General features: G+C 28.5%; 1 protein-coding gene across 1 annotated transcript; it reads left to right on the top strand.

Moving 5' to 3' along the window:
- Positions 1 to 1,451: 1,451 nt before the first annotated feature.
- LOC142331426 (putative G-protein coupled receptor Mth-like 3) lies at positions 1,452 to 15,510 on the top strand. Its single transcript, XM_075377313.1, has 5 exons — positions 1,452 to 2,333; positions 3,926 to 4,004; positions 6,147 to 6,265; positions 12,558 to 12,726; positions 14,874 to 15,510. The coding sequence occupies exons 1-5, from the start codon at positions 1,553 to 1,555 to the stop codon at positions 15,241 to 15,243; spliced, it is 1,518 nt and encodes a 505-aa protein (XP_075233428.1). The 5' UTR covers positions 1,452 to 1,552; the 3' UTR covers positions 15,244 to 15,510.
- Positions 15,511 to 15,829: the final 319 nt, after the last annotated feature.

Raw genomic sequence — 15,829 nt, 5'->3', positions numbered from 1 at the left:
GCTTTTCACAGTCACTGATTCAAATTAATGGCTTAGTCATGTTTTGTCAAGGAGTCCTGCAAAAAATTATGACGGTAACTTTTCTAGTTTACAATTATGGTGACCTCTAATCTCACGACTCATAATATTAGTTGCTTCTAAAATCACTGTCTTTTGAAGGAGAATTATCACATTATGATTGATATCTAGTTACATAAGGCAGTTCTTGAGATTTACAGGGATTTTCCCATAGACCTATTCTAGCATTTTTATTCTTTATTTTTTTTTTTTTTTGAAGGTTGGGATCTAAGGCCTAATCCTGTTTATTTCATTCAATCACTGAATTGTAATTTCAACTATAATTCTTTATATACTGCAAAAAAATTTCATGGCTCTTAGAAACTGGTTTGGGCTACATCCAGGTGATCATTTGCAAGGTCTTCTGTGATACTGCCTTTCAGCCCATATCTGGATTTGAGGTTGGTATATAGGTTTTATTCTTCAATTATGTATTTGACCATTAGAGGGCCTGCACAAGAGAAAATAGACTATTGCAGTCCCTGAAGAAGGCAGGGTGAAGTTATTCTCATATACCCAATTCATAGCCAGCTGATGCAGAATTGTTCATGTCGGCTGCACTTATCTACACCTTGCTTGGTGGCATGTAGTTTTATTTGCATCTCAGCCCAATCCTGCTGCCATAAGTTATAGTGGTAATTGAGTCTGCAATAATGATAATAATAATGGTTATTATTATTATTCAGAGTTAATCTTGGATCCAGAGTTCCTGTGTACAGGGTCAGACATCATGTAAATTTTTTTATGAAACAAAATAATCATTGCAATAACGAGTATTAATTAAATTTTCAAAACTAACATTCTGATGATAAAAGACAACAAAATTCATTATTTACGACAACTTATAATACATAAAAAACAGGATTTTAATTTTTACAATTTAATATAGACTTAAAAAAATTTGAAACAAAAAAATTTTATTACATTTAATAAGTAATTTTAATTTTTAAACAATGTCAGTTAATATTCAAGTGCCTTCATTAGAGGCAAGACACAAAAGACCGAGTCCCGATTGCAGGTAGTAGTGGCTGGGGACGGCATAGACAGACCTGGCTGCTCTGTCTTAGTGGTTAGAGACGAGGCACCTCCTAGATGCTTAATTGTGGGCCTAGGCCTTGGAGGATGGGAAAAAAAATAAAAAACTAATCATTTTTAAACAATGTCAATTGATATAAAAAATAGTATAGCGTGTCATTGAAAATACAAAAACAACTATAAAAATAATAGTATACTATACATAGAGTAATAATAGAGTACAGGAAAAGTAAAGAAAAATATAAAAGGTATATATGGTAAGGAATATGTATACCACAGAAAAATGAAATCACTTCCATGCAAACCATAAGTGAAACCACTTCCAGGTAAAATCTTATCTTAACAAACTACTGACATTACATTATTATTCATTAACAGAATTTTGTTTTAGGAAGTGAGTTACAATTGCATTATGTTAGATTTAAAACAGTAATTGAGAAAAATTCTCATACAATTAAAAATGAATTTATTAGTTATATATGAATTATTATTATTATTAATACTACCAAGAATTATTACTAGTGAAAATAAGTTACCTTGTGAAAAATGGAATAGTATTGCATTAAAAAACCCGGTTAAATATGAAAATAAGAATATATTATCGGATGGTGTATTATACCCATCAAATCTGACGTTTAGTGATGGTGATGAAGTGAGATATTGTCATTGTTTTGAAAATATTTGCCTAAGAAAATGCTGTTCGAAAGGTTATTCAATGAACAAATTAGATAGTTGTGTAAAGAGTAAAGCAGAGTTAAATCTTAAAGACATAAAGAATTATTCGCTGAAGGAATCCATTATAGATACAAATAAATTCAAAATTATCATTTACCCAATAGAACTCAGTTGTGTATTTGGAACATATAATTTGGAAGCTAACAAATATGTCATAAATAATAACGGTAGTATTACAACATATTATGATAATGAAACAGTTTTAGTTGGTACTGATGAAAACTGTTTAGAATGGCATGAAAATGCTGGAAGGATTGTATCGATGACATGTTACGATTTCATTTATTATGGGGAACAAGTGTATACCGATTTGGTATTTGTGACTATATCGATACCGTTTCTTGTAATTACTTTTGCTTTATATTGTATTATACCAGATTTAAATAATAACACTCTCGGCAAAAATTTATTAAGTCTGATCTCAAGTATTCTTCTATTAGATTTCACATTTATTATTCAATCATTATTAATTCTCAATGAATATAAATGGATTGCAAAGATTTTAGGTAAGATTTATTTTACTACATATATAACATACTCATATATATTATATTGATTAATAATAATATATATATTTAGTTGAAACCATATAACTTATAAAATTGAGTTTAGATTTTTAATCTTTATGTATTTGTATATTAATGATACAATTTAATATGATTCTGTACTGCAATCTTGATACAGTTTTCTTTATATTAAATATCTTGCAAAATAGATTTTCTCTTCTCTAAAATGTTTTTCATTAGGGAATCATCTATAATCTTGCTGAATATTTATTTTTTATATATTCTCTCTCAAGATGTAATAATATTGTAAGCACATGACATTTTGAAAAAAATATTTTGTTATTAAAAAAGAAAAAAATTTGTGTTCTTTTATGTTGATAAGAGAGTCATTGATTCAGTAGTACTGTCTAAATTAAATAGAATTTTATGTATAAGAACTATCAGTATCTGAAAATAAATAACTAGTTTAGTTGAGGCCATTAATTAATTTTAAAAAACCCAAGTTATGTTATTACTAAAATTATTGATAAAGTAATTAGATCAAAGATAAATTTAGAATATAAATATAATATAAAGAATGGATACGAATTAAATAAGTTAAAAATTATCAATAATGAAATTAAAATGATTAGCTTTGATAGGTACTCAAATATACCCATTGATTACACAATCTCAGTAATAGAAAATAAATTAATAAAAGGAGATGAAGACCAGAAATTTATAAAAAAATATTATAACTGTAATTAGAAATATATGTAAGCAGAAGTATTTTGAATTTAATGAAACCTGTTATACACAAGAAAATGTTTTACAGATGGTATTTCTCTTATCTGTTATGTCAGAAATTCATCTGCAGGAATTTGAAAATAGAATAGTATTTGGCATAAATCAAGTACATAAAATTTTGTTATGGGTCAGATACATGGATGTATTTAGTTATATATGAACCAGTTATAAATAATGAACATGAAGTAATTTAAAAATTTTTTTTAATTTATTTTTATTTTAAACAAACAATTTTTACAAATTGTAAAAAGCTAATAGAGTTATTATGTAAATTTTAAACAGTTTAAGAATTTATAAAAGATGTCACTGAGGATGGGTTCAGACCCGTAAGCGTTTTGATGAAGTAAAAAATTAAAGGTAAGAGTTTTTCACTAATTCTCTGCTTTGCAGAGGCTGAAAGAATATTATATTGTGTGTATAGATAAGTATGTATAGAGGAAAAAAAAGAAAAAATGGACTATAAAAAGTTTAACCTAAACTAGTTTAGTATCTAATCTACTTATTTAGTATATCGTTGTGGATTTTTATTTACTTCATAATGTTTGAGTCAATTAAGATATGTTCCATTATTGTGTAAAATTACAAAGATGTTTGTTGATACCAGGTCAATAAATATTAACTCTGTTGTTATGGAGGAGTTTTAAGGTTCTTTTTATCTTTGAAACTGTATTCAATTTGATTGATGCAGAATGTGCAGTTGCAGTGGTTCAGATTCATACATTCCAATCAATGGTAGATTTTATAATAGCATTTTTTCATATCTGTAAATATTATCTTATAAAATTGTTTGTATTTTTTTTTTTCAGCATATCCAAGAGTGTATGGTATGTTAGGAAATTTCTTCTGGTTAAATGTGATGTGCTTTGATATTTGGCTAGTATTCAGGTAATAATGCATTTCTTTATTTACTAATAGTTTTTAAAAGAATTAAATATTGTAAAGGCATCATAGTGGCTTATGACTTTTTTTATTGTTCATTTTTTAAATGAATGAAAATTCATCTAAGTACTCGATCCTATTTTAGGATTTTATTGTTACCCTAAATTAGCATGATATTCATGTTACAGTATATTCATTTATGTGTTAAACAGAAAAAGTAGTCAAACCAAAAATTTGTCATCCGACAACAGTTATTAATTTTGCATATAAAAAAACTGTTACTATTCTAAAATTATTTACTTTCAAAAAGAATTTGCTGAAAAGTAGATGTGAATATTTTTTTAAACCTTGGATATTGGACACATGATGGGCTTGCATTTTACAATACTCTCACACCAAAGAAGTATGCAATTATTTGAAATTTTGCTTTATCATTTAACTACACTAACAGTTATGTAGTTCTGGATAAAAAAAGGTAAAACTGATTTTGTGATTTGTGCTGCAACAGTTAATTAGTTTTGCAACTTGATTTCTGTTTCTTATTTTAGAGGCAATCAATAAAAATGTAATGTAATATGAATTGATGAATCCGGCTGATGAGCTAAAGAGATCAGACAATTGCAAAGTCTGTAAGGGAGTAGTGGACTTATTAACAAGAATTATTAAATCAAGTATACCTATCTTCTGCATATTTTTACTGGTTTGTACCAATTTGCTTTTTAAGTCATATTTTTTACATTGTCCGATCTAATTTTTACCCAACTAGATCTGTAGGAAGAGTGATATTGTATTTAACTGCAATGTTTGTTTGTTCCCTTCTGTAGTTTCACAGATCCAACGAATTACAATCAACTCTTGGGTAGTAACAGGTCTTTGGTCTGGAAGTAACACAGACATCATAAATTGCCTTACCTAGAATAACGGGGTGCTACACTGAAGGACAAATTTAAAAATTATGCTATTTTAAAATCTTAATGATGGTCTCCATAAAACAATAAAAAGAACACTTTTTGCCTCTTGTAACTTTTTTCAAAAAATTTATCATTATTGAGATATAAGTGAAAAATATGTTTAGCAAAAGGAAGCAGGAATACATTGCAGCTATCTTAGCAGATATATATGTTAATGATATATAATGTATATGATATACATTATCATTCAAATTTAAATATAAATAGCACAATGTTACTTAAAAAAAAAAAAATTAACCAATCTAGATGATGACTAGCATTTTGAATGGTAAAGATATGTAAACAGCAAAAAAGTATTAAAATAATATAATTACTAAAAAACAAAAAACCTCGACCACTAATTGTACACATCTACCTAGAATAATAATGAAAAATGAACAAAAAGTATTCAAACAGTTTTCTTTCTTTTCTTACATTTTATGTTGTAGTTGAGTGCCTGTGTAGGTTAGACAAGATGGTGCCTTTGATGGTCTCCACTTTGTTAAGACAGACATAAAATGTAGAAATAATATTAAATTTCACATCACTGATTAGCTTTACAGTATCCCAAAAAATGCCTGTAAGAAAAGAAAGAAACACTTGCTTAAATATTTTTTGTTTGTTTTTCATAATTATTCTAGGTAGATGTGTCCAATTAGCAGTAGAGTTTTTTGTTTTTTTAATAATTATTTAATTCAACTTAATATAGCAAAATTCTAATTCTGACAGAGCAACTGAGATGAGTTGCAGAGCTTGTAGGGAGGGTAGTTGGGTGCAATGTCTCTAGTCTCATAATTTTAGATAGAACATGGACTCGCTTTCCACAGAATGGACTCCACACTACACAGAATTAACACGCTAATCCTAATTTTTTTTAGAACATTACTGTTATAATAAAATACACAAGTATCACATAGTATTATCATGTATTTTTTTATGTTCTTTTGAAGGGCGAGGTAAAAGTTGAACCATTAAAGTTATTCTAAAAAACCATAAAAATAAATAGCCTCTTCCTCTGAGGGTTGCAAATCTTTTAAATTGTAAATTACTCGTATTTATTCTACTTAATCTTTGGCAAAAGAAATAGAAATTGTATTTTTAATTTTATATTTTCTTATTTATTTATAGATATTTTATTATATAGCTACTTGTTTACTCTCAAGACTAAAACAGCTTCTTTTCTTTGTTGTACTCATAGTGGTTACTCTCAGTCATTCCATAATCTAACAAAACATCAGCAGACGAAAAGATTTTTGAAATATTCAATATACGCATGGAGCATGCCAGTGGTAATATGTACTGTACGTGCCTTAATAGGTAAATATGACTAATTCTAATTCCTTTTAATCTTTCAAAAAATGTTATCATGTAGAATACATATGATATCATTACGTATACAATTTATCACTTTTTAATTAATCACTTACAATCCCCAGAAAACAGAATCAAACAAAAGGTCTCTTAACTTTGAAATCCTACATCATTAGTAGCTGCTTATTTTTTTATAAATTAAAAGGTTTTATGTTATTATTTAATATATATGATAGCTATATCATGTTGTCTAGTTTATGTGTCTCAAAAATTATTAACAAAAATCACCTATATATGTTTAAAATACATAAAATACTAAGCATTTCTAATATATATTTTATAGTATCGTTTTTATAAGTATTGTATAGAAATATATATTGGTAAAACAAACAAATCCTTTAAACAAAGATTTTTAGAACATTTCAAAGTGTAATAGATAACAGAAAGAGTTTTTCATTTTTTGAAAACATAAGCATTACACGTAAACAATAAACTAATAAAGAAAACAATTTAGAAATTTATCATTTTTATCTTACTACAAAGGTAATATGTTACCTCAGATGGTATTTTTATATAACTGATGAATGAATGGATTTGAAAAGTACCTTTTATGTAGATTGGGAAATTTACAATGAACATACTATTAATTTGATGTTTTCATGATGGTATTTATTGGTAATTTTATTTATAAGAGGCTAAAATCATATCTTTGTGGACATAAACCGAAAGTGTTTTACGTCGTTCAAATTTTGATAGTTCAATTGAAAAAAATTATTCATAGTATCTTTCAGTTTATAATATGCCCATCACAAGGATGAAAAAAATAGCAGTTTAAATAAAATTAAAAATATCAGTCATAATCATCAACAAAAATAAAAACATTACAGAAAATAATTATTTACAATATTAACAAAACTTTTAATGCCAACCTCCATGGCTGAGTGGGTAGTATCTCAGCATTTTGTATGGAGGTCCCATGTTCGAATCTGATTTAGATATGGCATCTTTTCAAACGCTATGAATTCCCACCAGGCTAATAACCACAGCTGTTTATGCCTGCTCTTTCATAATAAAAAGAAACTTTTAATAATAATTACGGCAAATTAACTGAATAAGTGAAAAATGTGATATAATAAAATACATAGCAATAAATGTTAAGCTGTAAGAGATAGAAATAAAATCATAAAATTTATGATTTTATTTAATACAAATAAAAGTGCAAAATAAGAAACAGAAAAACACAATTACTCTTCAAAAAAGGGAATAAAAATAGCACACAACTATAAATAAAAGAAAAAAAAACCTGTGAAAATATTCAAAAAACTGTTAATTGTACGATGGCATAAAAAATAAGTAATAATTGATTTTTTTATAGGATTATTAATGAAAACAAAACTGATTACTGTAACATTATTTATTAAAAAAAGAGATGTGCTTGAAACAGAATTTGATGAAAAAAGATTTAAATAAATATGACAAATTTAAAAAAAATATTTTTGTCAGCACTCACAGGATAATAAATCAGTACAGTAAACAAAAATTAAAGCAGGTCATAATAGAAAAAAATCAGCAAATCTTTTCAAAATATGACTTATCAGTTTTATAAATTAATATTAACCATAGATATGACCTGCAGCTTGTGAAACAACAGAAAAAAAATAGATAGATTGACATATTTCATTGATAACTAGATCACTAGCTTATACAAGAAATTTGGTGATGTGTAGGAAACCTCATAAAAAATTTTTAAAATGCTAATCTTTACAGCTGGATTAAAAATGAATAAAAAGTATATAATATATTGTAATGACCATTTTAAGCCAAATTTAATGTGCAGAAATAAATTCTAAAAATTTGAAATGAAATAATATTTATTTCCTTATATCTTTTACATACAAAAAGAATTCAGGTGTTTATAAAGTTGGAAACTTTACTACATTTACTAAATATTCTAAGAAATGGTTCAGTTTAGGACTCAGATATTTTCATGTGAGTGTTTCCCTGTGAACAAAGCAGTGGGTACACAGCGCTTCAGGGACTTTGCTTTGAATAAAAGTCTGCAATCATTCATAACAACATTTCAACATAGTTGGAACCAATTTAATTCCAACTTATTTTTATTTTTACAGAATCCATTATTTCTATTGTGGGTCTAGAATTTGTTTTTTTTTTCTAATTTCTGATCAAAAACTATACAAAACGATTATTTGTCCCTCATAATATAATTTTTCAATATTTCAGTATCACTATTATACCGCTGGAAACATAATTAACAAAAGAAAAATTTTTCACTAGCATAATTAAAAAGCAAAGTGTGTTTCTATGTTTGTATTTATATGATTTTTTTCTCTATTTTCACCAAGAAAACACATCCTGACAAATCTATTTCTACATGAGACACAATCTTTCTTTGCGAATAGTCTTTGTAGGATTAGTGTCCTACAATAATTTATTTGGAAGCAGGTATTTTGTTTACTAACTGATCTGGGTGAAAAGTTTTGGTGAATGTAAAAAAAAAATACCATAAAATAAACTTCTTTTTGTTTCTTGTATTTTTTGTGTTTTTGAGTTTCTTGAAGCTTATAATAATAAAATTTCCGTATATTTTTAACTTTTTAATATTATTTATGTTTTTTTAATACTTTATTTTAAAATTTGTGCTTTACATATTTATGAAATATACAACACCAAGGACTGATTGATTGTTGATATCTCTTGAACTTTTAAAGTACTGATTTTTTTTTCATATCAATATTATTATTTTATATATTTCTAACCTAGATTATATAATTTAATGTTATTTCAAACATTTAATCTGTCATATAACAGTTGTTATTTATGTGGTAGCAATAATTAAAACTTTCCCATTAAAATGTATATTGTCTTGTATGTCAGCAGTTAGAATAATACATTTTTTATTTATTTTCCTAATGTGTATATTGCAATCTGTTCAACTAGTGAACAATAAGTAATCCCTCCCCCATTGTCCAGTGAGAAGAAGCTGATATTTATGATATATAAATGATATATATTTATGATATATATTTATATATATGTGTGTGTGTGTGTGTGTGTTCATAGTGATTCGGGATGAAAGGGAAATAATTTGAGAACTGATTTTAGAGCTTCAAATAATGAAAATGTTCATACCAGTAATGTCCGAAAAAATACTCACCATAGTTTATACTGCATTAATTTACAATAAATTACCATGTTCAAAAATTCCACCACTGACATAAATGTACTTTTCAACTCATTTCCTTACATTTCTGTCACCAACTTAATGATATCTTCATGTAGCTTGTAAGGGCAGCAGCATAAAGAATGGGAGCAATCAGTTCATCACTTGTTTCTACTTTTTGCTAGCCTGATGAGAGGGCGGGAATTCAGAGACTTATTCCTGAAGCACAAACTACTAGAAGGACCCAGCCTGACCCATTCTTTTTGTTATAAATACAAGTTTAATGATTGATCTGCGATGCTCTCCAAAACTTATTTTTATATTAGAGAATACATTCACACTATTTGCTTGAAATATAGGTCTATCAAAATATATGTGTTGTTGATTTTAGTAAAATCATTAAGTTGTTAAAGTTAGTCACAGTGATTGACATTATGCAGCATCAGTGGATGTTCCTACTCGGCGTTTACTGTATCTTTTAGATACAGTAAAGTAAAGTTTAGATTACACCTTCTATTTTTCCAGCCAATCTCTGTTTATATCCTCCATTGAGACTCGATCTCATAAAATTTAATTTTGACCTTACCATGCACATTAAAAAATCAACAACGCCTATCGTCTTTCAGCAAATGTTTTACGAATTTCTCTCCAAGACAAAGCCAGACGCAGTAATATACCCAGATGGGTTAAAACAGAATGACACCGTTGGTTGGGCATTTGTTATTAATATTAGAACATATATGTTTGGTCTCCGAGTACCACAGGGTTGTTTGCTGCAGAACTGTACTCCATCAATATAACTTTAAATATCATTAAATTAAAGTACCGTTAGGTCCTTGTTTATAGCGACTCGTGTAGTGCGCTCCAAGCTTTGGAAGATTTTTATTCTAGGTATCCTATCATCAGAGAAATATATCATTAATCGCCAAGTTGAAACATCGCAACACACAAATGAGTTTCTGTTGGATCCCTAGCCTAGTAGGAATTCCAGGTAATGAACGCGCGGAAGGTGATAAAAATGCTTATAGTAAACCTATTGACTATTAATTTTGTAAAACACACTCTTCGAGCTAAGCGGCAAGGTGACTGGTGATACAGTAGAGATAATAAACTCAAGGTTACTACGCTAACATGGGACTCGTCATGTAGAAAATTTCGCCGAGAGAAAGTGTTCGTCTGCCTATTGCGGTTAGGACATATCTTTCTTTTTTTATTTAGCCTTCGGAACCACCGTAAAGTATTACGGTGATACGTATGAATATAAATGTCTTGTACAACCTCAGGTCGATCATTCCTGAGATGTGTGGTTACTTGAAACCCAACCACCAAACAACAACGGTATCCACGATCTAGTATTACACACATATCCAGATTAGAGCTATCCACGGGTATCTAATGTCATCAAAAAACGCACCCCTTTTGTGTACGATGTAATTGCTACTTGACTGTGTTCCATATCCTTGTGGATTCCATATGTTTTGTAGCCATTCGTCATAAATTTAAATTACCAAGAAACATTCGCCGTATCCTGGGCAGTGATAAGGACGTTTTAGACCGAGTGTTGTTATTTCAAAGAAGTATTAATATACTTCATAGAATTTAATATTGTTTTACCATCTGAAATCAATAATCTTTTTGATTCAATTTTGTTTACGTGTGTCTATTTTGTTATGGTGCCGAGACCGTTCTATCTTAGTTCCTTAATATTTTGTTATTCGAAAAAGGTCTCTTTACATTCCTTTCGGACTTCATTAAGTTTTGTTTGAGTTTATTTACATTTTATATTTTTTGTGATATTAATTATAAGTGAGTCTTTAGTGATAAGTTTAGCTGCGATATTGGCTGTAAGTTTTTTCTTTTTTAATATTTAGTTTTGGTTTGATTTTAGATTTTTTGTCGTTTGATTATGTTTGTTCCGATCGATGATAATGCGAAAGCATTTTTCGTCCTCAAAAAAAAAGCCATGCATCGGCTGACGTTCAGATAAAGCATGAGCGCTGAGAAGTGTATCATTCTCAAAAAATTTATTAAAAAAAAAATACTTTACGTTTTGGAATTTGTTCCATTTTTTGAAATTGATGTTTACATTTTTCGGTTTTGTTTTTAATATTAAAAGTTCATTTTTTGTGTTTTTTATAGATTTTATTACACAAATTTTCTCAGAATTAAATTTTCTACAAGTTTTGATAATAAAATTTACGCATTTCTTATTCATTTAGCAATGTTATTATTGTACTTCAATTCTAGAAAACGAATATTTCTGTTTTACGTTGGATATCATGAAAACTACGGGATATAAACAACTGGGACCTGTTTTATTCGATTTTTCAGGTCTAAAAACATAAGAAATTATCAAGTCATTATCCCCTTATACAACGTATTAAAAATTTCAGTATGACCTCTTTTGACCGAGGAAACTATTCCGAACGAAATTTGTCTCTAGTCGTAACACGATAAATAAAAGATATTCAGAAATATATTTGCATGAACATTTTCCTTATTTCATACTCTTGAATTGTTTCCTAATTTATTTCCCTTTCCTCCTGAATCATTCTTTTTTTTAAATAGATAAATAATACACTTATGACCAAATAAATTCAAAGATGAACTTCAGCTTCAATCTAAGGCTTGTAATCAGACGTCATAAAACCATAGTAGCATGAAGAAATAAAAAGTTTTTAAAACAGTTATAATGTTCACTACAATAATTAGTTGTATGGTACATCACTATAATTAGTTATATTACAAACACATTATATATTCCATTTTGTTGCTACCTATTTAAAAAATTCATGTTGCTCAAAATCAGTTTGATGGTTTATTCATTTATACTTGTCACTATAGTTGTAAATTAATATCTTTCTAACTGGTCTAATCTTGTGCTGTAGGTTGTGTTAGTAAAGTAATAAACAATACTAACACCTTAAAAAAACATGAGTTTAATTTTTACATACGACTGTAATTTTACAAAGGCCAGTCATGACATGAAAATATAACCTTTGTTATTGAAGTAAATTCATCTTCAAATTTGTGTGCGTATGAAAAATATTTAAAGAAAAAAATGTTAAATAAGTGCAGAGGAAATTTACTTAAAAATGTATTTGTTTTCGATTTCAGCAAGGAAACTGTATCAAATATTGTTCAAGGCTGTAGTGACAACATTGTTATTATTAAATGTAGTCTTTTTTGCTACAACAGCATATAATATGTATGATCATAATAAAAAAACTAAAGTATTAAAATCAAAACCTCATAAATCTGATGATAAAAAACAGGAAAGAGAGTGGTAAGTCGACTAAATGGCTTAATTTTTAGAAGATACAACATTAAAATAAAAAAAAAAACAGTTACCAATCAGAATAAATAATTCTTATAATTACCAAAGAGGGGGCAAGAATGCCATAGATTTACTGGTAGATATTTAAGGGTAGATAAAAAATATCTAAGACACCGATGTCTCAGATGTAATTTTTTTTTAGTATTAAAAAAGAAATTATGAGTTTTTGTGATCAAATTTCATGTCTATAATGTCTTTCTTGTTATATTTTAAAGATCTACTCTACAGAATATACAGATGAGAAACATAAAACCGAACCCATAACGTAACCGCTGCAGAATTGGTAGGTTATGTTGGAATGAAATTTTATGAAGAAACGGATAAATTAAATAAGAAAAACATATAACGTAATTTAAATGTTGCATTTATTTACCTTGTTGTTACAAAAGATGTTCAAAATGACCACCCTGGGCATCGATGCACTTTTGTGCTCGACTGATCATATTGAGAGTCGTCTGATGCAAAACGTTTTTCAATTGCGTTGCTTTCTCGTCGAATGCTCACCTTTAGTTCATCAATATTGTGGGGATTAGCTGAATAAACTCCTTTTTTAAGTAGCTTCAAAGGAAAGAATCGCAAGTAGACAACTCCGGGGAACCTGGAGGCCTGTGTCCTCTGTTGACAGCTCGTTCATTCGTGAAAGCTCCATGAACGCGATTCAGTGAAACGTTTGATAAGTAACACGTTGTTCCGTCTTGTTGGAAGAAGATGTATTCTTTTTCATTATGAGTTAATTGCGTATAGAATTATTCGAAAATTGTGAGGTAAACTTGTGTATTGACAGTCCGGTCAAAAAAATATTGGTCCCACTATACATTACCGGAAACGGCACACCAAACAATTTTCTTATCGTGAAGTGAACGCTCGAATACCTCGTCATCCAAAACCTAGTGTTCTGGGAATTAACATGGCTGGATAAATGAAACCATGCCCCGACTGACATGAAATACGACATCGAGTCTATCTGACCACCAACAATGTTTTCGTGAAGCCAGTTGCAGTAATCAAGACGTTTCGGTTTGTCTGTCTCCTTCAGCTGTTCGCGGTATGGTTTCAATTTTAATTTATGAAGAATTTTACGACAAGATGTGTATTTAACACCAAATTGTTGGGATAACATGTATATGATCTTTTTGGATTGGCAGTAATTCTCCTTTCAATATCGGCAAGGCCTTTAGAGTCCTAACGGAAGGTTGCCTATTTCGTTTCGCATTTGAAACCGAACCTGTTGCACGCCATTTTTTAACTAAATCATGTATGCTACTCTTCACTGGGATACAGGCATTCAGAAATTTTTCGACGAATACTTGACGTGATTCTTCAAACGATCCAGAACGAATATAGGCCTCAACTGTAGTTATACTCTCCTGGATTGAATAAGGCATTTTACATAAGCACAACTGCACTCACAATACTGCACTGTAACAAAACATATAGTGCACTGACACGTAACTACCTGACAAACGGCAGCAACAATCATTAGTAATATATACATCCACTGGTGGCGCTAGTTATGTGAAAGTCTTTCATAAATAGTGTTGGGTAGCGTTTTCATTATGAGTTCGGTTTTATGTTGCTCTCTATATTATATCGATATTATACAGGAATAAATTTGAGCTGAAATTCTTTTTATCTTCAAGTGTTGTGTTTGGCATCGTAATCTTCCATCTTACTAATTTTATAACCAATATTTTAATTTAAATATTGTGTTTTAACTCTAGGTATAAAATTAACATTTTTAATTCATTCAATTCAGACATCTTTTAGTGTACTTGAACTGTATTGGAGGATAAAATAATTTTTTCTGGGTACATGTCTGCGTTGAAAATATTCTTTAGGGAATATTCTGTATGGAAATATGTAATTCTGGGAAGATTCTCACTCCAGAGGAAAAACCCCAAAAAAGAAAATTGGGAAATTCTAATAAGCATGATGTAATTTTAAGTATTTTCCTATATAAATGTATTAATATTTAAAATTATTTATTCCTCATCTTTACTATCTTACATATAAAAATTTAATATGTTAATTATGTACATGTATAAAAAATTTTACGTAAAAAAATTGTTTAATTTAAAAGTATCAATCTGTTTCAGGTTATATTTATATCTCAAGCTGTTTTTAGTAATGGGTATACCCTGGATAGCAGAACCATTATCCTTACTTTTACCTAAACTTATATATTTATGGTATGGAATGTTTTTATTTAACATACTTCAAGGACCATTGATATTTATTATATTTATATGTAAACGAAGCATACTTAATGTGATCAATGTTAAATTATGGCCATCTAAAATTATTTTTACTTATGAAAAGTCTCACACCTCTTCACAAAGTAACAGAGACACTGAATCATCAGGTGCAAAACACACATCAACTTATCATTCAGACTGTAATGCTAAGGAAAATATTGAACTTCAGGGGAATGAAATGGTAGAATTAAAAACTAATGGAAGATATTAAATGATGTACGAGTAGAATCATAACACTCAGATCAAATATAATGAAGCATAAAGAATATTGAGAAAAGTTTATTAATATTGTAGATACAAAAAATAATAATAATAATAAAACTGTCTGAACAAATACAGAAAAACCTACAGTTTTACTATAGTCTTTATCCATTTTTCCTTATTTTAATTTTATAGTGTTTGCAGTAACTTGAGTAACTCAGAAATCATTTTTTAAAATCTATATTTTTATTAAATATGGAAAAACAAATTCATAAGAAATATTGAAAGAAGATTTCCATGGAAATGTAGAACCTGAAATAAAAATAAATAGTCAATAAAATAATAAAAGTTCATAATATTTTTTTGCAAATTTCAATGAACATAGTCTGTATGAAAGGTTTCAGGCTTCCTGTGGTGATAATTATCTTTAAAAAATTTACACCACCAACTTCGCTTTTAATAATTTATTTATTTTATTTATAATCATCCCCTACTGAACAATCCTTCCCAATCCAATCCTTCCTTAGCCAAATTCCTAAGTACTTAATCTTAAATTCAGGTCGCACAGGATAACCCTGAACCTGTATAAGTATCTC

Source organism: Lycorma delicatula, chromosome 10 (genome assembly GCF_047948215.1).
Source record: "Lycorma delicatula isolate Av1 chromosome 10, ASM4794821v1, whole genome shotgun sequence".
Lineage (NCBI taxonomy): Eukaryota > Metazoa > Arthropoda > Insecta > Hemiptera > Fulgoridae > Lycorma > Lycorma delicatula.
Note: the sequence above shows the minus strand (reverse complement) of the source record. Positions and strands in the feature narration are given on the sequence as shown.